The 23,907-nt window shown below is 44.2% G+C and overlaps 1 protein-coding gene across 3 annotated transcripts in view; it reads right to left on the bottom strand.

Moving 5' to 3' along the window:
- The window catches only part of STX2 (syntaxin 2), an 80,889-nt gene extending 58,646 nt beyond the window's left edge, over positions 1 to 22,243 (bottom strand). Inside the window, exons 1-2 of one of the 3 annotated variants that reach the window (XM_055405072.2) lie at positions 22,060 to 22,243; positions 10,099 to 10,173 (exon numbers count right to left, since the gene is read on the bottom strand). In XM_055405072.2, the coding sequence (XP_055261047.1) occupies positions 10,099 to 10,173; positions 22,060 to 22,089 (105 nt within the window). In that variant the 5' untranslated portion in view covers positions 22,090 to 22,243. The remainder of the gene's footprint in view (positions 1 to 10,098; positions 10,174 to 22,059) is intronic. The other 2 variants (XM_055405074.2, XM_055405075.2) reach the window with 2 other exon arrangements.
- Positions 22,244 to 23,907: the final 1,664 nt, after the last annotated feature.

Below are 23,907 nucleotides of genomic sequence, written 5' to 3'. Positions count from 1 at the left end.
AAATGTAATGTACTCAATAGAAAGATTTGTCCAGATGGATTCTTAACAAGGGCGGCAGCATGAATACTGTCCCCCCCAAAATGTCCAGGTCCTAACCCCTGTGACCTCTGATGGTTACCTTATATGGCAAAAGAAACTGCAGATGCGACCTAAACAAAGGATTCTCCAGGTGGACCCCCAACATCATCTCAAGTGTACTTGTAAGGGGGAACAGAGGAAGATGTGGCTACAGAAGAAGGCCACGCGACCCAGTGAAGCAAGATGCTCTGCTCCTGGCCTGGAAGAAGGGGGGCAGGGAAGGGGACGGGGATGCAGCTCGGGAGCTGAAGAGGCAGGTATGGAGAAGCAGGTTCTCCAGGAGCCTCCCAGGAGCACGTGTGATCCTGCTGACACCACGGTTCATCCCAGTGGAACCAGGGTGGACTTCCTGCCTTCAGAAATAAAGAGGATAAATCTGCGCTGTTTCAAGCCATGAAATGTGTGTAGCCCCAGCAAACTAAGCACAATTTCTATACTTAAAACCTTAGGGAGACTTCCCTGGCAGTCCAGTGGTTAAAGACTCCACCTTCCAATGTAGGAAGTGTTTTGATCCCTGGTCAGGGAGCTAAGACCCCACATACCTCATGGCCAAAAAACCGAAGCATAAAACAGAAATGATATTGTAACAAATTCAAAAAAGACTTAAAAAAGGTCATATAAAATATATATATATATATATCTTTAAACAAACAAAAAAAAAAGATTAGGAAAATCCTAAAGCCCAGCAAAAGGAGGCTTGTTAGGTTAACAAAAGGCATAAAAAGATACTCAGGCTATATTACACATATTACCCAGTTAAAATCACAAGGGAAAAAATACCTACAAGTTGCAGAATACTGTATATACGTGTTAACAATGATGAAAGAAGCCAAAACAAACACATTAATGGGCAGAAATTAACATTTACAGAGAGAAACGCTGGGATGTCTCAAAAAGACTTAAACAATGACCGCTGTCAAGGTGAGAGGTGAGAAGACAAGCAGACAAAGACGAGGGTGGGGCGGGGCCTCTCACAGGAGTGCATCCTCTCTCAGCATCCTGATTTCTGAGCAACGGGGACGCGCCTCTCTGTGGAGAGGTGAGATGCCTGCTCTGGCTCATGCAGGCTGCAGCTCCTTCCGATCTGAGCACCCCAGCGGAGACACAGCTTCAACATGTAGGAATTCGCTTACTATAGTCAGCGCAAACCCACGACATTCTGTGGTGGACGTCCACATCTGAATCCTCTGCATGTGGCCTTACAGGGCAAAAGGCGCTTGGCAGGTGTGGTTAGTTAAGGGTTGAGATGGGCCATTATCCTGGATTATCTGAATATCCAAAGTAACCACAACAGTCCCTATAAAATGGAAGCAATGGGATCAAATTTAGAAACAAGCAGAGATGTGCTTTAGATGGAGGAAGGGGACACAAGCCAAGAATGGAGGCGGCTCCAGAAGCTGGAACAGCAAGAACGCAGATATTCCCTCAAGCCTATAGGAGGATACGACCCTGCAAACACCCTAACGTGTGCCCCAAACAGCTCGTTCCAGACTTCCGAACTCTGGAACTGTGAGAAGATAAATGCATGCTCTGACTCCAGGGAACATTAATCGATAGGAGCTCATCATGTCTCCATACCTACACTAAAACCAAGTACCACCCAAGGGTCAACAAGTTCCAGAACAAGACATACCACGCAAATTCTCCAGTAACACAGGAAAATAGCCCTGAGCTTCAATATACAGGCTGCCCAAAGTCACTCCAAACTCACTGACATCTCATAACTCATTACTGGACACTTCATTGCACTCCAGAGAGAACAAATCCAGCTCCACCCACCAGAACACCGACACAAGCTTCCCTAACTAGGGAACCCTGACAAGTCACCCGTCGAACCCCACACACAGCAAGGAAACTACATAATAAAGAGAACTCCACAAATGGCCAGAAGACAGAAAGGCCACCCCAAGCAAAACAATATAAGCAAGATGAAGAGGCAGAGAAATACCCAGCAAGTAAAGAAACAAGATAAATGCCCACCAACACAAACAAAAGAGGAAGATATAGGGAATCTACCTGATAAAGAATTTCGAATTTTGATGGTGAAAATGATTCAAAATCTTGAAAGCAAAATGGAGTTACAGATAAATAACCTGGAGAAAAGGATTGAGAAGATGGAAGAGAGGTTTAATAAGGACTTAGAGGAAATAAAAAAGAGTCAATATACAATGAATAATGCAATAGATGAGATCAGAAACACTCCGGAGGGAACAAACAGTAGAATAACAGAGGTAGAAGACAGGATAAGCGAACGAGAAGATAGAATTGTAGAAATAAATGAAACAGAGAGGAAAAAAGAAAAACGAATTAAAATAAATGAGGACAATATTAGAGACCTCTGGGACAATGTTAAACACTCCAACATTCGAATCAAAGGAGTCCCAGAAGAAGAAGACAAAAAGAAAGACCATGAGAGAATACTTGAGGAGATAATAGTTGAAAACTTCCCTAAAATGGGGAAAGAAATATTCACCCAAGTCCAAGAAACCCAGAGAGTCCCCAACAGGATAAACCCAAGGTGCAATACTCCAAGACACATATTAATCAAATTAACAAAGATCAAACACAAAGAACAAATATTAAAAGCAGCAAGGGAAAAGCAGCAAATAAAACACAAGGGGATTCCCATAAGAATAACAGCTGATCTTTCAACAGAAACTCTTCAGGCCAGAAGGGAATGGCAAGACATACTTAAAGTGATGAAAGATAATAACCTACAGCCCAGATTACTGTACCCAGCAAGGATCTCATTCAAATATGAAGGAGAAATCAAAAGCTTTACAGATAAGCAAAAGCTGAGAGAATTCAACATCACCAAACCAGCTCTCCAACAAATGCCAAAGGATCTTCTCTAGACAGGAATAATAGAAAGGGTGTATAAACTCGAACCTAAAGCAATAAAGAAAATGGCAACAGGATCATACTTATCAATAATTACCCTAAACGTAAATGGGTTGAATGCCCCAACCAAAAGACAAAGGCTGGCTGAATGGATACAAAAACAAAACCCCCATATATGTTGTCTACAAGAGACCTACCTCAAAACGAGGGACACATACAGACTGAAAGTGAAGGGCTGGAAAAAGATATTCCATGCAAATAGAGACCAAAAGAAAGCAGGAGTAGCAATACTCATATCAGATAAAATAGACTTTAAAACAAAGGCTGTGAAAAGAGACAAAGAAGGAAACTACATAATGATCAAAGGATCAATCCAAGAAGAAAATATAACAATTATAAATATTTATGCACCCAACATAGGAGCACTGCAATATGTAAGACAATTACCAACAAGTATGAATGGGGAAATTAACAACAATGCAATAACAGTGGGAGATTTTAATACCCCACTTACATCTATGGATAGATCAACTAAACAGAAAATTAACAAGGAAACACAAACTTTAAATAATACAATAGACCAGTTAGACCTAATAGATATCTACAGGACATTTCACCCCAAAACAATGAATTTCACCTTTTTCTCAAGTGCACACGGAACCTTTTCCAGGATAGATCACATCCTGGGCCATAAATCTAGCCTTGGTAAATTCAAAAAAATTGAAATCATTCCAAGCATCTTCTCTGACCACAATGCAGTAAGATTAGATCTCAATTATAGGAGAATAACTATTAAAAATGCCAACATATGGAGGCTGAACAACATGCTGCTGAATAATGAACAAATCATAGAAGAAATCGAAAGAGAAATCAAAATATGCATAGAAATGAATGAAAATGAAAACACAACAACCCAAAACCTCTGGGACACTGTAAAAGCAGTGCTAAGGGGGAAGTTCATAGCAATACAGGCACACATCAAGAAACAAGAAAAAAGTCAACTAAATAACCTAACTCTACATCTAAAGCAACTAGAAAAGGAAGAAATGAAGAACCCCAGGGTCAGTAGAAGGAAAGAAATCATAAAAATTAGGGCAGAGATAAATGCAAAAGAAACAAAAGAGACCATAGCAAAAATCAACAAAGCCAAAAGCTGGTTCTTTGAGAAGGTAAATAAAATTGACAAACCACTAGCCAGACTCATCAAGAAACAAAGGGAGGAGAACCAAATCAATCAAATTAGAAATTAAAATGGAGAGATCACAACCGACAACACAGAAATACAAAGGATTATTAGAGAATACTATCAGCAATTATATGGCAATAAAATGAATAACCTGGAAGAAATGGACAAATTCCTAGAAAAGTACAACTTTCCAAAACTGAACCAGGAAGAAATAGAAAATCTGAACAGACCTATCACAAGCACGGAACTAGAAGCTATAATCAAAAATCTTCCAGCAAACAAAAGCCCAGGTCCAGACGGCTTCACAGCTGAATTCTACCAAAAATTTAGAGAAGAGCTAACACCTATTCTATTCAAACTCTTCCAGAAAATTGCTGAGGAAGGGAAACTTCCAAACTCATTCAATGAGGCCACCATCACCCTAATCCCAAAACCTGGTAAAGATCCCACAAAAAAAGAAAACTACAGGCCAATATCACTGATGAACATAGATGCAAAAATCCGTAACAAAATTCTAGCAATCAGAATCCAACAACACATTAAGAAGATCATACATCATGGCCAAGTGGGCTTTATCCCAGGAATGCAAGGATTCTTCAATATCCGCAAATCAATCAACGTAATACACCACATTAACAAACTGAAAAATAAAAATCATATGATTATCTCAATAGATGCAGAGAAAGCCTTCAACAAAATTCAACATCCATTTATGATAAAAACCCTCCAGAAAGTGGGAATAGAAGGGATATACCTCAACATAATAAAAGCTATATATGACAAACCCACAGCAAACATTATCCTCAATGGTGAAAAACTGAAAGCATTTCCCCTAAAGTCAGGAACAAAACAAGGGTGCCCACTCTCACCACTACTATTCAACATAGTTCTGGAAGTTTTGGCTACAGCAATCAGAGCAGAAAAAGACATAAAAGGAATACAAATTGGAAAAGAAGAAGTAAACTTTCACTGTTCGCTGATGACATGATCCTCTACACAGAAAATCTTAAAGACTCTACCAGAAAACTACTAGAGCTAATCAATGAATATAGTAAAGTTGCAGGATATAAAATCAACACACGGAAATCCCTTGCATTTCTATTCACTAATAATGAGAGAATAGAAAGAGAAATTAAGGAAACTATTCCATTCACTGTTGCAACGAAAAGAATTAAATACTTAGGAATATATCTATCTAAGGAAACAAAAGACTTGTACATAGAAAACTATAAAACACTAGTCAAAGTAATCAAAGAGGACACTAATAGATGGAGAAATACACCGTGTTCGTGGACTGGAAGAATACTGTAAAAATGAGTATACTACCCAAACTAATCTATACATTCAATGCAATCCCTATCAAGCTACCAACGATATTTTTCACAGAACTAGAACAAATAATCTCACAATTTGTATGGAAATACAAAAAACCTTGAATAGCCAAAGCAATCTTGAGGAAGAAAAATGGAACTGGGGGAATCAACCTGCCAGACTTCAGGCTCTACTACAAAGCCACAGTCATCAAGACAGAAATATAGATCAATGGAACAAAATAGAAAGCCCAGAGATAAATCCATGCACCTATGGACACCTTATCTTTGACAAAGGAGGCAAGAATATAAAATGGAGAAAAGACAGTCTCTTTAACAAGTGGTGCTGGGAAAACTGGTCAGCCACTTGTAAAAGAATGAAACTAGAACACTTCCTAACACCATACACAAAAATAAACTCAAAATGGATTAGAGAGCTAAATGTTAAGACCAGATTCTATAAAACTCCTAGAGGAGAACGTAGGCAAAACATTCTCCGACATAAATCACAGCAGGATCCTCCAAGACCCACCTCCCAGAATACTGGAAATAAAAGCAAAAATAAACAAATGGGACCTAATTAAAATCAAAAGCTTCTGCACAGAAAAGGAAACTATAAGCAAGGTGAAAAGACAGCCTTCAGAATGGGAGAAAATAATAGCAAATGAAACAACTGATAAAGGATTAATCGCCAAAATATACAAACAGCTCCTGCAGCTCAATTCCAGAAAAATAAATGACCCAATCAAAAAATGGGCCAAAGAACTAAACAGACATTTCACCAAAGAAGACATAAAAATGGCTAACACATGAAAAAATGCTCAACATCTCTCATAATCAGAGAAATGCAAATCAAAACCACAATGAGATACCATTTCACACCAGTCAGAATGGCTGCTATCCAAAAGTCTACATGCAATAAATGCTGGAGAGGGTGTGGAGAGAAGGGAACCCTCTTACACTGTTGGTGGGAATGCAAACTAGTACAGCCACTATGGAGAACAGTGTGGAGATTCCTCAAAAAACTGGAAATAGAACTGCCATATGATCCAGCAATCGCACTCCTGGGCATACACACCGAGGAAACCAGAATTGAAAGAGACACATGTACTCCAGTGTTCATTGCAGCACTGTTTATAATAGCCAGGACATGGAAGCAACCTAGATGTCCATCTGCAGATGAATGGATAAGAAAGCTTTGGTACATATACACAATGGAGTATTATTCAGCCATTAAAAAGAATGCATTTGAATCAGTTCTAATGAGGTGGATGAAACTAGAGCCTATTATACAGAGTGAAGTAAGCCAGAAAGAAAAACACCAATACAGCATACTAACGCATGTATATGGAATTTAGAAAGCTGCAAATGATAACCCTGTTTCTGAGACTGCAAAAGAGACACAGATGTATAGAACAGTCTTTGGGACTCTGTGGGAGAGGGTGAGGGTGGGATGATTTGGGAGAATGGCATTGAAACATGTATGCTGTCATATGTGAAACGAATTGCCAGTTCAGGATCGTTGCATGTTACAGGATCCTCAGGGCTGGTGTGCGGGGATGACCCAGAGGGAAGATAAAGGGGAGGAGGGAGGTGGGAGGGGGGTTCAGGAAGGGGAACTCATGTACACCCGGGGCGGATTCATGTCAATGTATGGCAAAACTAACCAATATAGTATTGTAAAATAATTAGCCTCCAATAAAAATTTAAAAAAAAAACTACTATATTTGTGGTAATTTGTTACTGCAGCAGCAGGAAACTAAAAATACATGTTAACATAAATAACATTTTTATGGAAAAAAGCAGTATTTTCCCCCCAAATCAGTGACAGTAAGAGCAGTGATTTACATTTCTCTGCAAATCTAGCTTCGAGCTTAATGGAAGGCACCTTGATTCTGATGCCTGTTTCTGTGTTCAGTCTGTTGTGATGTGGCCTCTGAAAACTGCCCCCACCCCATGGTCATTCATGACAGAGGCAGAGGAAAGAGGTGAACATCTTTGTATTCTAATGAAAATTGTTTCAGCCACACGAACTCCTTGGAAGGGTCTCAGGGACCCCAGGGACACTGGGTCCAAGCCCCACAGCACATTTTGAAAAGCAGCGTGTTAAAGGACAGTCTGACACAGAACTCTGCTTTCATAGAGCAGTGAACGGCTATTAGTCCTGGGTGTTATTTCCATCTACAAATGATTTCTATAGAACTTCACATACTTATAATTTAATTTTATTAATCAGGTAAAAACCACACAAAAAATTACAACAGAACCTTTTAAAATTTTTGCTACTTTATCACACAGGCTTAAGCACAAATGATTTTGTGGTTTTAGTGCACAGATATACATTTCAGTTAGCCGTCTTTAAAGCACCATTTCTGAAGTAAAGTCAGTGAGACGCATCTGTCACAAAGTAGAAAAGATACTCCTGTGCCTCTTGGAAAGTTCTGCAGTACACACACCAGCCCAAAAAGAAAAGGAAACTGCTGGGCCACCAACTCAGTACCAGGAGGGAAGTGCCATCCTCACGGTGGCGCCAGGCCCATTTACGCCTATGAATTACACCACACGGGCTCTCTCGGACAACCACAAACTACTTTCACAAAAAGGGGATCTCCTGGCCGCCTATCACAGCATTATTTTAGTTTTAACCAACACTGGTCATGCGTAAAATTCCTATCTTTTGCAATATTCTATGTGATACTTAAAATCTAAATGTCATTTTCTAAAGAAAGAGCTTGTATTAACAAACATCGTTGGCTTCTCTATTTGTTTCAGAAGTCATTTCAGGATGTCCCTGGCGGTCCTGTGGTTAAGACCTCAGGTTTCCACTGCAGTGGACACAGGTTCAGTCCCTGGTTGGGGAACTAAGATCCCACATGCATCATGGCACAGCCAAAAAAAAGAAGTTACTTCACAGAAGTTAACTGCAAAATAAGTCAACTATTTAACAAATGAAACTGGAACTTGAGTTAGAATCAATGGCTCTCAAACCTCCCTCACACCACACACCCCTTTTTGTATGCATCTCTATCACCTGCAGCCAAAATGGATTAGTGCTAAGTTACTACAGCTTAATGACAGAGTGATTTATATAATTCTTCTATAAAATACAACAACATTTACTGCTAGAAAGTTCTTAAAAAATATGAGTTTTTCTGGAGAACTGATATGGAAGAATTAAGCATCTAGGTAAAGGGAATAAAATCAGAGAAATAATGATTTTACAAAGTGGGCAGGTAACCTAAACAGGATGAAAAGCATCTTGTTTGCAAAATGAAATCCAGTAACTTAACTCCTTTGTACCTTAAAGTAAGCTCCTATAGACAAAAATTTAATTTCATGTTTCCTCAATTAGAAAAGACTAGGAACTAACATAAATACATCTGAAACCCAGTGAACTACGTATTCAATAAATTCTGGCTGGAAAGTTGGTAACTTATAACACATTTTAAATTAACATATTACATATTTTCAAATTCATGTATTGATAGACCAGTTTAGACTGCTGACAGATTTAAGAGTCAACTGAAACTCTCAGACTAGATTCAGCATAATCAAAACAAGTCCTTGCAAATGAAGGACCAACACAACAGCAAGTCCTCCCGCTGCCCCAGTGCCCTGGCCTGTGATGCCCGTCAGTATCCCTCTTTCACTTCAAATGATTTAACAAGTCCATTGTTAAAATATTATACTGAGCATGTTCCTTTTCTTAATGCTTAACAAAGTCAAAATATGTGTTCTCAGACTCAATTTCAAAAATTTGAAATTATGCAAAATTTGATCAACTATGACTTAGGGTTAAGAATTTAAACATGACAGCATGTTTAAATTCTAGAGAAAACCCTGTGCAGTTGAGAGGGAGAGGAAAAGGCCTTAGGGGGAAGTCTGGGAGACACACAGGTTCGAGGGAAGACCCAAGGGCACGGGTCCAGAGGCTACACCCCTGTACGGACAGTCCAGAGAAAGGCCGGGCTAACCAAGGCAGAGCAGAGTTGCCACAATCATATCTTTGCTCAAGGATAAGATCTCTCAGGAGTGAATAAAGTCCCATATGACTTAAAGACTCATGCTGTGATATATGGAAAACTTCTCAGGAGAAGAATTTAAAATTTAATCAAAGATTTTAGAAAATACACAATAAGAGCAAGTCCTTTGATATATGGGACTCACTGCCATTCTACAGAAGAAGAGCAAGAGAAGTCTCACTGTGTGTACCATGCATGCCTGACTGCCAGCTGAGGGACATCACCGCCACCAGGCCTTCCACTCCCAGGAGCCAGTCTCCCTTCGTCTGGAGGACCCCGCTGGCCATGGGTGCGGCAGGACCTCCACGAGGCACCCTGTGCTTGGAGGAGGTACCTTCTCCCAGCATGAACCCGTGAGCAGCAGGCCCACCTTGCTGACCACCCCCAGCCCACGGGCTCTGGTCTCCGCAGAGGCCCTCAGCACCCACAGTCGCCATCCCCACCCACCCTCCCGCCCAGGTCAGTCACCAGGAAGAAGCACTCAACAGTAACAAATGTAATAATAGCACTAAAGATTCTACAGCGCTTTCTGTCATTCAAATGCCAACGTTTTAAAATATCTAGTTCTGGTATTATTTCAAATACGACAAAAGCACAGTTACATTAATTTAATTATGTTTAGAGAAAAATGACAGACTGGCTTTCATGAAACGACTCTTACCTGATGGAAGAAATCATCCATAAATTGGTCCTTTTCAACGACAACAGTTGTGTCCCCATCATCATTTTTCCTACACTGAAATGGAAAAACATGAAATGTAAAATTCTGGTTTTAAAAGTTTTCACAGAGGCACCAACGGTGAATTGAAAGACAAGAGCAGCCGGGTACCTACACGATCTCAAAGCGTCACAAGCCCGCCATCCACCAAGGCCGTGACACCCACCAGGCCACAGTCAGGGCAGGCACACACAGCCAATCGGCCTGAAGGGGCAGCCAGGTCAGGGGGAAACAACGGCTAGATCTCCGAGAACTGAGCGCCAGAGGATAGATCATGCATTCTCACTGAGTACGTCCATGTGACACACGCCAGGTTTATCTTCCACAAGTGAATCTGCTTACACTGCACACTGTCTATAAAGATTAAAAATACTGAAACCACTAGTCAACTTTTCTAGTTGTTGCTGTTTAGTCGCTCAGTCGTGTCCGACTCTTTGCGACGCCATGGACTGCAGCACGCCAGGCTTCTCGGTCTCTACCATCTCCCAGAATTTGCCCAAGTTCAGGTCCACAGAATCAGTGATGTCTTCCAGCCATCTCATCCTCTGTAACTCTCTTTTCCAGACTTTTGTGCCCAACTTCTCTAGATTAGGTAATAATTTTCAAAGAACTTTCACATATGTTAGTTGGTGTTTATCATTTTTCCCTAAGTAATTCCCAGTTATGGCCACACTCGTATAATCAATAAACATTTTACTAAAGACAGACTCAGTGAAGAAGACCTGAGTGAACTATGGAACTGGAAGAGACTCTTGAGAGTCCCTTGGACAGCAAGGAGATCAAACCAGTCAATCCTAAAAGAAATCTACCCTGAATATTCTTTGGAAGGACTGATGCTGAAGCTGAAGTTCCAATACTTTGGCTACCTGATGAGAAGAGCCAGCTCACTGGAAAAGACCCTGATGCTGGGAAAGATTGAGGGCATGAGGAGAAGGGAGCAAGAAAGGATGAGATGCTTGGAAGGCATCACCGACTCACTGGACACGAGTTTGAGCAAACTCTGGGAGATGGTGAAGGACAGAAACCTGGCACGCTGCAGTCCAGGGGATTACAGAGTTGGACACAATTTAGAGACTGAACAAGAGGAACACTGAGGAAGAAAGCAACCCACCACTGGGAAAGGCCAGGATGACACTGCACTTTACAAATCAGGTGCCATCAGTTTAAAATAACACCGAGGAGATGTTCTAGGCCAGGGGTTCTCACACGTGAGGGACATCAGCACCGCCTGGAGGGCTGGGTCTCTGGCTGAGTGGGGCCAAAGTGGGGCATTCCAGGCCTCAAGGATACCCTAGAGCATCTAGAACCTCATCACATTGTAACCCTAACCCACCCCTCAAGGGAGGCAAAAGAATGAAACAGTGAAAAGTCTTTGCAATAAGTCCCCTACACATGAACCGTCAAGTTGCAAGCTTTCAAAGACATGAACGTGCGTTCCCACGTCCAGTCATGTAAGTTCGCACGTCTGGCGTGCACTGTCGCAGGTGAACATCCTCTGCAAGCGGCTGTGCTTTTCACTGTATAGTAGGGCAGTTTTATTTCAAACCCAGGATATCTGGAAGCAAGTGCAAAAGCAGCAATGATGCAGATGGTAACTACCATGTAGATGGTATGACAAGAAAAAAAGAACTACTACCCAGACATCACTAGACTGTTTTTTCGAGAGGGCAGACAGAATTGAAGCCAGCAAGAAACCAGAACCCGTGTCATCAGCGTCAGGCGTGAGTGACATTGCAGCTTGCCCTCCAGCTCCTAGTGTTGACGATCCTTCAGCTCTTCCATCTCCCACCTCCACTCCCCACTCCGGTCAGTAACGCTGCCTGCCTGTTCACTTGATGCCAGCCCTCTTCGCCAGCTGTTGCTCTATACTACTATACTTCTCAAGGTACTGTAAGACTTTAAATGCTTAATTTTCTATGTTTGTTTTTTATGTATTATTTGTGTGAAGGGCTTCCCTTGTGGCTCAGTCAGTAAAGAATCTGCTTGCAATGCGGGACACCTGGATTCGATCCCTGGGTTGGGATGATCCCCTGGGAAAGGGAAAGGCTACCCACTCCGGTATTCTGGCCTGGAGAATTCCATGGACTATATGGTCCATGGGGTCGCCAAGAGTTGGACGGGACTAAGCGGCTTTCACTTCACGCTACAGTACTATATAGCCAATTGTGTTAGTTGGGTACCTAAGCTAACTTTGTTGGACTTACAAACAAACTGGACTTGTGAACATGCTCTCAGAATGGAACTCGTTTGTATGTAGGGAACTTACTATATTGGGAAGAAAGCAACCTCTGTCTACAGTTACAGGGGAGAGGAGACAATGTCAGACCCCAGGACCTGGCATCCGAGTCACACAGTATTTATCAAGGACACGTGCCAGCATCTAGCAGCGAGAGCTGTGGATTCGAGAGGAGAAAGCAAAGACATCTGGCAGCATACAGAGGAGGGAACTGTTTGAAATCATTTCCCTGAGGGCACGCTGGGTGGTCAGTTAAGCTCTAACTCTGCAAAAGCTGAGGCAGCCACAGATTTCAGGAATTCTGTACCCTCAGGAAAATCAGAGTCTTTAAGCACTCAAAGTCTTAAGTGTAGCTTTACTGATCTGCAACCAGGAATAAAGTGGAAACAAAATTCCACTAAATTTAGTTAAGAAAAATCTGCCAAATGTAATGTGGTAAGAAAACACTATGCAGCCTCCCTCTGCACCTTCCAGAGCCCACGCTGAGGCAAATCGATCTGGCCTAAACTTCAAGAATCTCTCACCACCCCATGGAAGGCTTCCGCACCTCCCTTGCCTTGGGGCCACTTCTGGGCGCAGATAAGACAATCTATGAGGGCAAAGGGAGAAGAAATGTGCTTCTCCAAGATAGAGAGGCATGAGCTCCCTCGAGCAGTTTTTATGACAAGGGCTTTTTATGAGAGCTGTAAAGAGTATTTTATCACCAGGTGACACACACACTGGACAGCTGTGGGGCAGTCTCGAGAGAAAAGAAGACCCACCTCCACAGGATTCTGGGAGAAGCTCACCGAGCTGCAGGCGGGGGTCAGCGGGCACCTCTCAGGGCTGTGGGCTGAGCTCTCCCACACCATGGCTTCTGTTTACACTGACTCCCCAGGGCATCCGCCTGGAGTGTTTTCCCCAGCAGGGCCCTTACTCACTTTGAGCCACCACCCTGCTCTCACGTGATTCCAGTCGTGGAGGAAGATGCCCCCAATTAGGCAGCGTTGCTACTGAGAATGTTTCATTTGTGCTCTGCTAACAGGGTAGGTGGGCTTCCCTGGTGGCTCAGAGGTTAAAGCGTCTGCCTCCAATGCGGAAGACCCGGGGTCGATCCCTGGGTCGGGAAGATCCCCTGGAGAAGGAAATGGTAACCCACTCCAGTATTCTTGCTTGGAGAATCCCATGGACGGAGAAGCCTGGTAGGCTACAGTCCACGGGGTCGCAAAGAGTCAGATACGACTGAGCGACGGAACGGAACGGAACAGGGTAGGTATTATGGGTTGAACTGTCCCCCTAAAAATAAATGTTGCAAACCCCCAGGACCTGTTCTTGGAGAAAGGGTCTGAGAAGACGTAATTAGTTAAGATGAGGTCATGCTGGAGGAGGATGGGCCCTTAACCCCACATGACTCTGTCCTTATAACAGAGACACAGGGGAGGCGGCCACGTAGCGAGCAAGGCAGAGAGGGTAGTGAAGGGCCTATGAGACAAAACGAGCCAAGGACTGCCGCCACCCCCGGAAGACGTGAGCAGCAAGGCAAGACTCCCCCCAGATTTGGGGGAGCGTGGCCCTGCGACATCCTACCTTCAGGCTTCTGGCCTCCGGGACCAGACATGACAGCATGTCTGTGACCCCATCTGTGTTCTTCTGTCACGAGAGCCCAAGGACACACAAACACCAAGGACTGAAGCGTGCTGACCCAATCCTTCCTTTAACCAACCGTGCTAACTAACCAAGACACCAATCTGGACCCAAGCAGACAGTCTCGTCTAGAGGGAAGAATACTGTCTTGCAAGTCACACGTCTGGCTTCTAACCTGCTTACCAGCTGGGCACCACCGACTTCTCCCAGTCTGTCTCCTGGTCTATAAAGTGAAGATGACATCCGTTTCCTCCTCCAAAGGTGGGGCTGCAGGAAAACTGCCCACTTGGGGATTCATAAGGCACGTGATTTTCACAAGGTGTGCACACACCAACAAAGGCTTGTAAAATCATTTCAGGTCCATGCTCTTAATTCCCAGTAAAAGAGCACTTAAAGGCAGATCAGCAATCAGCTAACAGCAACAAAAGTGATGTTCAGGCAAACCCGTCAACGGCGTAGAGCTCTTCTCCAGGTTCCCGCATCATTTGAAGTGAAAGAGGGCTGCTGATGGGCATCGCGGGCCAGGGCACTGGGGCAGCGGGAGGACTTGCTGTTGTGTTGGTCCTCCAGCACCACCTGAGGCCTGAGAGCAACCCCATTTCACACACGGAACACCCCAGGACAGCTGAGCACTGTGCTCACAGCCTTAGGCCTCTCTGGGAACCAGGAGGGTTCGACCTCACAAACCCACGACTGTGCTGACTCGCCAATGGCAGGAGCACCAGGAAACTTAAAATGCCTTCCACACCTGTTCCCCCAGCTCTGCGAGAAGCAGCTAAGGCAGGAGGGGTGAGGGGCTGCCCTGGACACTCAGAGCTGAGACCACCTTATCCATCTGACTCCAGAAGCCCTCGCTCTTGACCACACACCATGGACCTCCTCCTGGAGGAGGGGATTTCACGTGGGTCCTCCAGGCACAGCCTGGCTCCCTTCTGAGCTCCCGGGGCAGCTTCCCTGGCCTTCACAATCATGTCCTCTTTGAATGACCCTGCATGTCACTGTTCCCCCATGGTTGACTTCTCTTCGCAGACGCGGGCGGGGGACATTCCAGGGGCCAGGAACACTGAACTATATTAAGTCCCCATGAATTCACCAAATAAGAACGGGGGAAGGGTAGAGAATGAACTTGAACGTGGCCGAGCAGGGCTGGGATTCCCTTGTGGCCCAGAGGATGACTGATGACAACATATCTGCCCCCACTGTGGCTTTCCTGGGGCAGAGGGCACCCATCTCACCCCTCTGACAGCTACTTGAGGTTCTCAGAGGCCTCAGTGTTTGGTCTGTCTTACGTTTTGTTGTGGAAAATGACAAAACACATACAGAAGTAGAAGGAATAATATAGGGAGCACTCGATGGATCCACTGCATGGGTTCCACAATGGTCAATCCACAGCCTGTCTCACTTCACCTGCACGCTCCCCGCCCCCCAGCCCAGCAGCACTACACCATCTCGTGGCAAAGCCCTCACACAGGACGCCTGCCATGTGTGACACAGCCAAGAACCTAAGCTCCCTACTCCACCTGCTCCAGGACAGAAACTTAGTTATTCCTGGCTCAGGGAGACGATGTCCAACATGACACTCTCCCTGAGGGAAGTCAGTGCTTTTACCATTACATTATACATGGACCACTCTCCTTGCAGGAGGCAGTGAATAAACAACCAACCACCAAAAAACTCAACTCTTCCTGGATGCTGAGACCCACGTGTCACCACGCGTGATCTCTATTCACAGTCATTCGCTTGCAGGTAAATGGTTCATTTCTCTACCTGCAGACCAAGACGGAGCCAATGTCTGGAATTTGTCTCCTCTACTGTCTTTTTTCCGTCCTTTTTTTTCCGCTACTGGTTTTACTATTATGTTTCAGTGCCTTAGAGAAAAATCAGCAGAACAATGACACTGTGTGCAATTTTAACACAATTTTTGCAGATTAGAGAGATTATTAAAATTATTTCTATTCATTAGGGCATGGTATTCTTATGTCAGAAACAGATAAAACATGTAAAATCAGTTGTGAAGACATTTTTTCTTTTTTAACTTTTTATTTTATATTGGAGTAAAGCCTATTTCCTACTTATATTTCTTAGTTCTATCTAGAATTCTCAAAACTATTAGACTGAGAAAATAGACCCAGTAATACTATTTTAGCTTTCCCATTCACTAAAAAAACAAAAAAATGACTACTTAACAATGCTATTTAAGCTACACAATCACCCCCCACGTCCATGAAGCCCATGTTCCATCTTTCCAGCTGAGATGGTGTAACCCCTGTACAACAGCTGTTGTTTACAACAGTGTACTTATCGTAAATAACAAAATGATTTTTGCCATTCACTAAGAGCAGTGGGAATAGCCTCCAACTTGATTTCCAAAGTGTCAAAGTGCAAGATAAGCACCCAAATATCAACATTCCATTTCTGTTAAATATTAAAAGAATTCTCCTTAAAAGCAGCATTATATTAAAACACAATTCTCTCTGTGAAAAGTACTGTGAGGAAGAGACAGTAAGGAGCTTCCCTGTTTAGAAACTATTTAACAAAGATGAATTATCTGTCACTGGAATGCTTTCCGTTGAGATAATTCAGAAGCGGAATTATCGCAAACTAAAAGAATCCAAAGTTGGATACGATACTGAATTTTTCTCCATGTTATTCTCCATATACATGTACACTAGGGCCTTCCATGCCAATGCCAATTGTGGGGAAACAATTATCTTGAAATATGCCCAATGGTGGCAACAGCTTTATTGCTAGAATACGATAATTTTTCAAAATTACATCACTTCAGTTAAAAAAAAAAGAATACTTGTAATTAAGAACAGGTAAAAGCTGCCTGCTGGCCAGTTGGTAATCATGTTGCCAGATGTAAGTATCACTTCTTTCCCATGTTTTTTTATAATCAGTTATAGTTTTATGCCCTAGGGAGAATATTACTATTTCACGTTTTACATTTTCACTTCATATTTATCTCCATTATTAATAATATAAATATTACAGGTCCTTACACTTTACATAAATAACATTGTACTGCATAAATGCTTCTGGTTTTTTCCTCTCAAAGATATGTTTAAAGATTTTTCCTCATCTCTCATTTTCGCTCACCACTGACTGTCAAACTCATCATCCTTCTGTCCTTCACAGCAGAGCCTTGGCTGGCCGTGCGCCCCGCCCAGCTTGTACCCAGCTGGCTCTTTCTTCTCATCACATCTCAGCTCAGAGACCTCCCTGATCAAGACCCCTGATCACCCAGCCCATAGCAGCCAACCCACACCCACTCACCGTTTTATATCCTCCCCAGCAGTTACTGCTCACTGACATAACTCTTCCTTGTCCCCTCCCCCCAGGACACATTTCAGGGGAGCAAGGACTTCAAGGGTCTTGTTGCAACTCATGCCTGAAACAGTGCCTGGCACGTAGCAGTGGCTCAGCTGAGACCAGCTAAAAGAATGCATGAAGGGCAGAGAGGTGAGATGAAGAAGGGGATGGAGAGGAAAGAAAGCACACACAGAAGGACAGGGGCATCGGGAAAGAAAGACACAGACACACACAGCACGAAGCGGCACACTGGGCAGGACCGGAGCACAGAGGCAGTCTCGGCTGCGCGCTAGCCCCCGGTTTCCCCCCTCGTGAGGTCTGACAGCACATCCCGCTGTTGAGTCTGAAGCCCCATTCTACCATTGCATCAATCTCCCTTTTCTGTTTTAGCGAAGGGGTTTCTGTCCCTTGCAATCCAAAGAGCCTGAAGACAACAGAGTCCATTGTCATCTGCATCTTCCTAACTAACCATGGGCATGTTCAGAAGCAAAGGCACTCAAACCACACCTAGCAAGTGCTCCATGCAGAGTCCTGAGGCCTCAGAGCAAACCTGACAGCACACATCTGCCCTGGAAAGGGTGAAGCGTCTGCGGGAGGGCGCAGAAAACAGGACCATGTGTGTGTTCAGATGGGCAGAGACGGGAGATCTCAGGGGACACAAGAGGGAAGACTTCCTGGTAGCGATGTTTGCACTGAGGCCTAAAGAAAATGTGGGGCCAGAAAAGGGAAGGGGGCAGGAGACATACACAGTGAGTAGCTCACAAGGACCCAGACAGGAGGGCACGTGGGAACAGCGGACTGGACCAGGGCACCTGCCAGAGGGAGGTGCTGGTTCTCTCTTGGGTTCCCCATCCCTTATTCAGAATGAACAGACTTGAAATTAAAAACAAGAATTAACCTGTGGAAATGTAGAGACTCTGCTTTTTTATTTTGTATACAAACAGTATTTATTGTGGTTCCCAGAGAAATGACAAGGGCTTCCCAGGAGGCGCAGTGGTCAAGAATCTGCCTGCCAATGCAGGAGATGCAAGAGACATGGGTTCGATCCCTGGGGTTGGGAAGATTCCCTGGAAGAGGAAATGCAACCCATCTTGCCTACACACAGAGAAACTATAGATCTGGGTTGCAAAGATCCCAACTGTGAGATCCCAACTGTCTGCAGAATGACACAGGATTCAGTAAATTATGAAATCCTCAACTATAAACATATTCAAATATTATAGACAATTCATATATTAAAGTATACATGTATTATGAAATTCTCAGTATTTTAAATTTCAGTGACATACTTAGAAAAAAATGTTTTTACTTTCTGAGTTGGAACCTGAATCTTTACCATGAAACAATCTGCACTCTGTGTCCCATCTGAGCTGCCAAAACAGAACCTTAAAAATATATGGGCAGCTTCTCTTGCCCTTTAAAAAATTTTACGTGCAATTCATCACCATGAACCCAAGTATTAAAAATAGCAATTTTCTCAATAAACAAGGTCCTACTGTATAGACAGCGAACTATATTCAATATCCTGTGAAAATCCTAATAGAAAATATTACAGAAAAAAAAATATATATGTATAACTGAATCACTTTGGTGTCCAACAGAAATAGAACATTGTAAATCAACCACATTTCAATATAATTTTCTTTAAAAAATGTAATTTTCTTATATGTCTACTAATGAATATCACCTAAGTATGTGTGTTTATGTCTGCTGCTGCTGCTAAGTCACTTCAGTCGTGTCCGACTCTGTGTGACCCCATAGACGGAAGCCCACCAGGCTCCCCTGTCCCTGGGATTCTCCAGGCAAGAACACTGGAGTGGGTTGCCATTTCCTTCTCCAATGTGTGAAAGTGAAAAGTGAAAGTGAAGTCGCTCAGTCGTGTCCAACCCTTAGCGACCCCATGGACTGCAGCCCACGAGGCTCCTCCATCCATGGGATTTTCTAGGCAAGAGTACTGGAGTGGCTTGCTATTGCCTTCTCCGGTGTTTATGTCTATTACTTGGCAAATTCCCGCAGCTGAAATTTGCAATTTTTCTGTTTTTAACTACTGTAAATACAGTCATTTGCATTCACAAACTTTTTTTAAAAAGTAATCAAAATATATTTGGAGTCATTATCTCGAAGGACAGCAATTCCACTTGACTTACTTCCTAAAAGTATTTCCTTCTGCTTCTTCACTCTTCCTTACCCAGCTGTGCATATCCACAGCACACACCCAGGTCATCTCTGTGCCCTCTGCACTTAGCACATAACCTCATCGAGATCCGGTGCTCAGAATCAATTTTTTTAAAAACCAGAAACATCCTTCTGGATTTAGAGTTTAGGAAATTTTGGGCAAGTCACTCAAACTTTCTGCACCCAAATGAACTAACTGGCTGCTCAAAAAGAGAATTCTTGCTTAGAAGCAGCTAAATCTGTATTTGACAAACTGTATTGCACAAACTAACTTTTAAGTCCTTTCCGAGTAGTTACCAGTGGGAATCTTTTTCTCAGGAGGAATCACTATCAGCTAATAAAGGAAACTTCTAGAAGGCATCAAGAACATTTTGTCAATGTGGACAACACAGGCATTTTAACTAGTAAAATTAAATATTCACGTTTACCTAGGAAAAAACACCAGCCACTTAGAAACATGGTTGTGAAAGGTCATTTTACTACTCCAAGAGCTACCTGGAAAAGACACATTTCCTGAAAAAAAAAATTAGCTTTGATAGCTGATAATTTTCAGATGAGTTTTTAAATATTAAAAGTTAAACTTTAAGTATGTCAGATTCAATTTTAAGTTAATAAGCCAGGGAGAAGGTTGCTCTTTTAACACTGCTTGAAAATATTTTAAAAACTAATACATATTAACAGCACTTGTAATTACAAAGCACTACTCTCTCTTCCACCCTCTCCCAGAGTGTCCCACGCAGGAGATAATTTTATGATTCAGCGCTTCTTCCATAAGAGTACACAAAAAAATCTTATTATCCTCATTTTATATACAGGAAAACTGAGGTTTTGAGAGGATCAGAAATTTTCTGCCCAAGATTCAACAACTCCAGACATAGAAACATCCACTAATTTGCCCTACAGCTGCTCAGTCTTCATCCCCAGCAACACGGTACTGGGTCAGAAAAGATCACCTCTTTCTCTAGAATTCTAGATTAAAACATGTTCTTACCAACAGTGTTGCCATAAGAGCCGAAATACACGCTTCAGTGATAAAGAACTGCCTTCTTTTTGTTTTTCGCTAAACAAGCCAAGAAAAGCTTCTCACATATTCCACTAACACATATTTTCCACTGTTCTCCAACATTCATAAATTTGTCTATTCTTTCATGATACATTCTTCATTTCTTCACTTAACAAATATCTGAGCTTCTTACAAGGAAAGATACTCCATTGAGTGCGATAACAGAACAGCAATTTGCCGTTTAATATGTTGCTAACCTGTGAACACAAACGTCAAAATATCTGACCGTTAATAAAAAGGGAAGGAAAGAAAAATCACTATGAAGAAACTTTCTGAGAAAGAGTATAAAAGCATAATTTCCATAATCTGAAGAATGAATAATTCATTGCTTCTCTGAACTAAGATTCCTCATCTGGCCAAGAGAACACAGATAATAATCTGAGGGACTATTCTCTCTACTTCCTAAGCCTGGGACAGGATTGGATATACTCTAGAATCCAAGGAGAGAGTTAATTCATTACAATCAATGGATACTTTAGTGCAATGGGCCTTGGTCGTTTTGAGGCTGTTCAGAGTACTGGGAAACTAAATATAAACATTCAACACTATTTTAGTACTTGTATTTTTCAAGAAAAAAGTCAGAATTAATTCTGTTCACCTAAAATGTTTCAACTCTTCTACATTCTATAAACATCCACTACCGTTTCAATGTCATCATCTCATTCACAGTATTGTCTGTGGAATGCATCAAACACGACTCCAATTCCTAAGGGAACAAACCACTGTTCTCTTACTTAAGTTATTGGTAATTTGCTGAGCACCTATGTACCCCACCAGCGGGGTTTACTGGGAGTAAACAAACACAAACCAAACAATTTACAGGGGAAACAAAAGGCGCCCCTCTGTACCTGCCTCACCGCTCCCTTCCAGCATCCAGCCCTGCAAGGTGCCCACTGGCATGTGGCATCAGATGCCTCCGTTCCCACCTATCCACTGAGCTCCTACTGCGCGCGGGGTCCCACGCGAAACCCCAGATGCCAGACAGGGAGCAAGGGGGCAGTCCCTGCTCTCAGGAAGCTGACGCATACTAGGATGGAACCGACCATAATTCAACAAGTAATTTCTGGTCATGATAAGTACTCTGCAAGGATTTAAACCTGGCGAAGGAATGGACCGCCTCTTGGGAAAGAAGTCACCTGAAGAAGCAGCAGAGCCCAGCTCAGAAAAGGAGGTTCGAGGCCCGGCCGGGCCCTGAGACGCCGGCTCAAAAGCTATTCCCTGCCCCAGTGCCCAGCGCAGAAGCGAGGGCAGAAGAGTGCCTTCGGGGCGTCGGGGAGATGGTGAGACGGTGGTGCTGCGGGCTGGGGAATCCGACCCCGCACAGGGGCCGCCCCGCCCGGCCTAAGCCCTGGGGCCCGGACCCTCCCCGCCCACCCTATGACCCCGCAACCTGAGCCCCCAGCCCAGCCCCGCACCTCCCCGCCCCGCCCGGCCCCGCGCCGCCAGGGCTCCCGGCCCGAACCGCTACACTCCAGCTCGCCCGCCCGCGGCTCACCGCCGTCAGGTCCGGCAGCCGGTCCCGCATCCCCACGGGCCGGGCGCCGCGCCCCGCCGCTCAGGCCTGCCCGGCGCCGCCTCCGGCCGGCAGCGGATTCTCGCTGTCCCCGCCGCCGCCCCAGCCCGCCGGTCGCCCTCCCCTCGGCCGGCGCTGCCACGGCAACCGCGCCCTCGCGCTCTGCGCATGCCCGGCCCGCGCCGCGCCCAGACCTACGCAGACAGCGGGAGCCTTCCTGAGGGAATGCCGCGACCCAAGGGGCGGGGCCCGCCGGTGAGGGGCGGGGCCTGGCTTGGGTAGGCGGGGACTATCGGGGAGGGAAGGGGCCCGCCCAAAAGGAGCGGCAGAGGAACAGACGGGATCTGGTGGGGGAAGGAGCGGAGCCTGACTGAAAGGGGAGGGGCGGGGCCTGCTGAGAAGAGGCAGGGCTGGCCGCGAGGGGGCGGGGCTCGGCTGAGTGGTGTTCTGGCGGCATGTTATCCTGGTCGGTTAGATATGACTTTTGCTCTTCTTGATTTGCTTTTGGTTTGGTGCTTTCACATTCATTTGATTTACTTTAAAAATTCGTGGAAAATTTGCTGACGAATTTAGCAAGTGTATGGAGATAGGTTAGCTGCAGCTTTGCATATGCATATTCCGAATAAAGACCACCTCTTCAAGGATTCTTGGGGCTTCCCTGGCGGTTCCTGCCTGCTATGCAAGAGAGTATTCAATCCCTGGGTCGGGAAGATCCCCTGGAGGAGAGAATGGCAACCCACTCCAGTATTCTTGCCTGGAGAATCCCATGGATGGAGGAGCCTGAGGAGCTACAGTCCATGAAGTCGCAAAGAGTCAGACAGGAGTGAGTGACTAACACACTTTTATGGATTCTTATCCTTTTTTATGTGACTAAGGCCTGCTGCTGCTGCTGCTGCTAAGTCGCTTCAGTCTTGTCCGACTCTGTGCGACCCCATAGACTGGAGTCAATCCTAAAGGAAATCAGTCCTGAATATTCATTCCAAGGACCGATGCTGAAGTTGAAGCTCCAATACTTTGGCTACCTGATGTGAAGAACTGACATTGGAAAAGACTCTGATGCTGGGCAAGATTGAAGGCAGGAGGAGAAAGGGAAGACAGGATGAGATGGTTGGATGACATCACTGACTCGATGGACGTGAGTTTGAGCAAGCTCTGGGAGTTGGTGATGGACAGGGAAGCCTGGTGTGCTGCAGTCCATGGGGTCGCAAAGAGTTGGACACGACTGAGCTGACTGAACTGAACTGAAGGCCCATAATGATTAACTAACACAACTTAAAGAATGTAATTTAAAAATGGCATGAAGGAGTAATATGCAGAGACTCAGGCCTTGGGATGCAGTTCTAGTGTAAGAAACAGACAATACAGAAGCTGACAAATAAATAAGAAAATGGGGCATGGACTTGGAGGGCTGAGAGAGGTGGCTACATCAGATAGTGGTCATGGGAGGCACCAGAGTTTAGGCCAACAAAGTTAGAGGGAACAGTCTCCAAGAACCCTCTGACTTCTAACACCAACTACAAGTTCAGTAACTCACTGGAGGGACTCACAGAATTCACTGAAAACTGCAATGCTCACAGTTGGGGTTTAACACAGGGGATGGATACAGATTAACGTCAGCAAAGGGCAGACATGCTTGGTGGTGGGGCAGGTGTTGGGGGGGATGGGAATGGGAGGGGAGGGGAGGGGAGGACATCCTGGTTGTACCAAATGTGAAGCTTCTGATGTCTTCTTCTTGGGCAGTCCAGACACATTACTTTCACAGCATTGATGGGTATCAGAATACATGAAGTTGCCATCAAGAAAAGTTCACCCAGGCCACCAGATTCTGAG

The sequence above is a fragment of the Moschus berezovskii genome, chromosome 19 (assembly GCF_049115385.1).
Source record: "Moschus berezovskii isolate FMDL1 chromosome 19, NW_MosBer_1.0, whole genome shotgun sequence".
In the NCBI taxonomy this organism is placed as follows: Eukaryota; Metazoa; Chordata; class Mammalia; order Artiodactyla; family Moschidae; genus Moschus; species Moschus berezovskii.
Note: the sequence above shows the minus strand (reverse complement) of the source record. Positions and strands in the feature narration are given on the sequence as shown.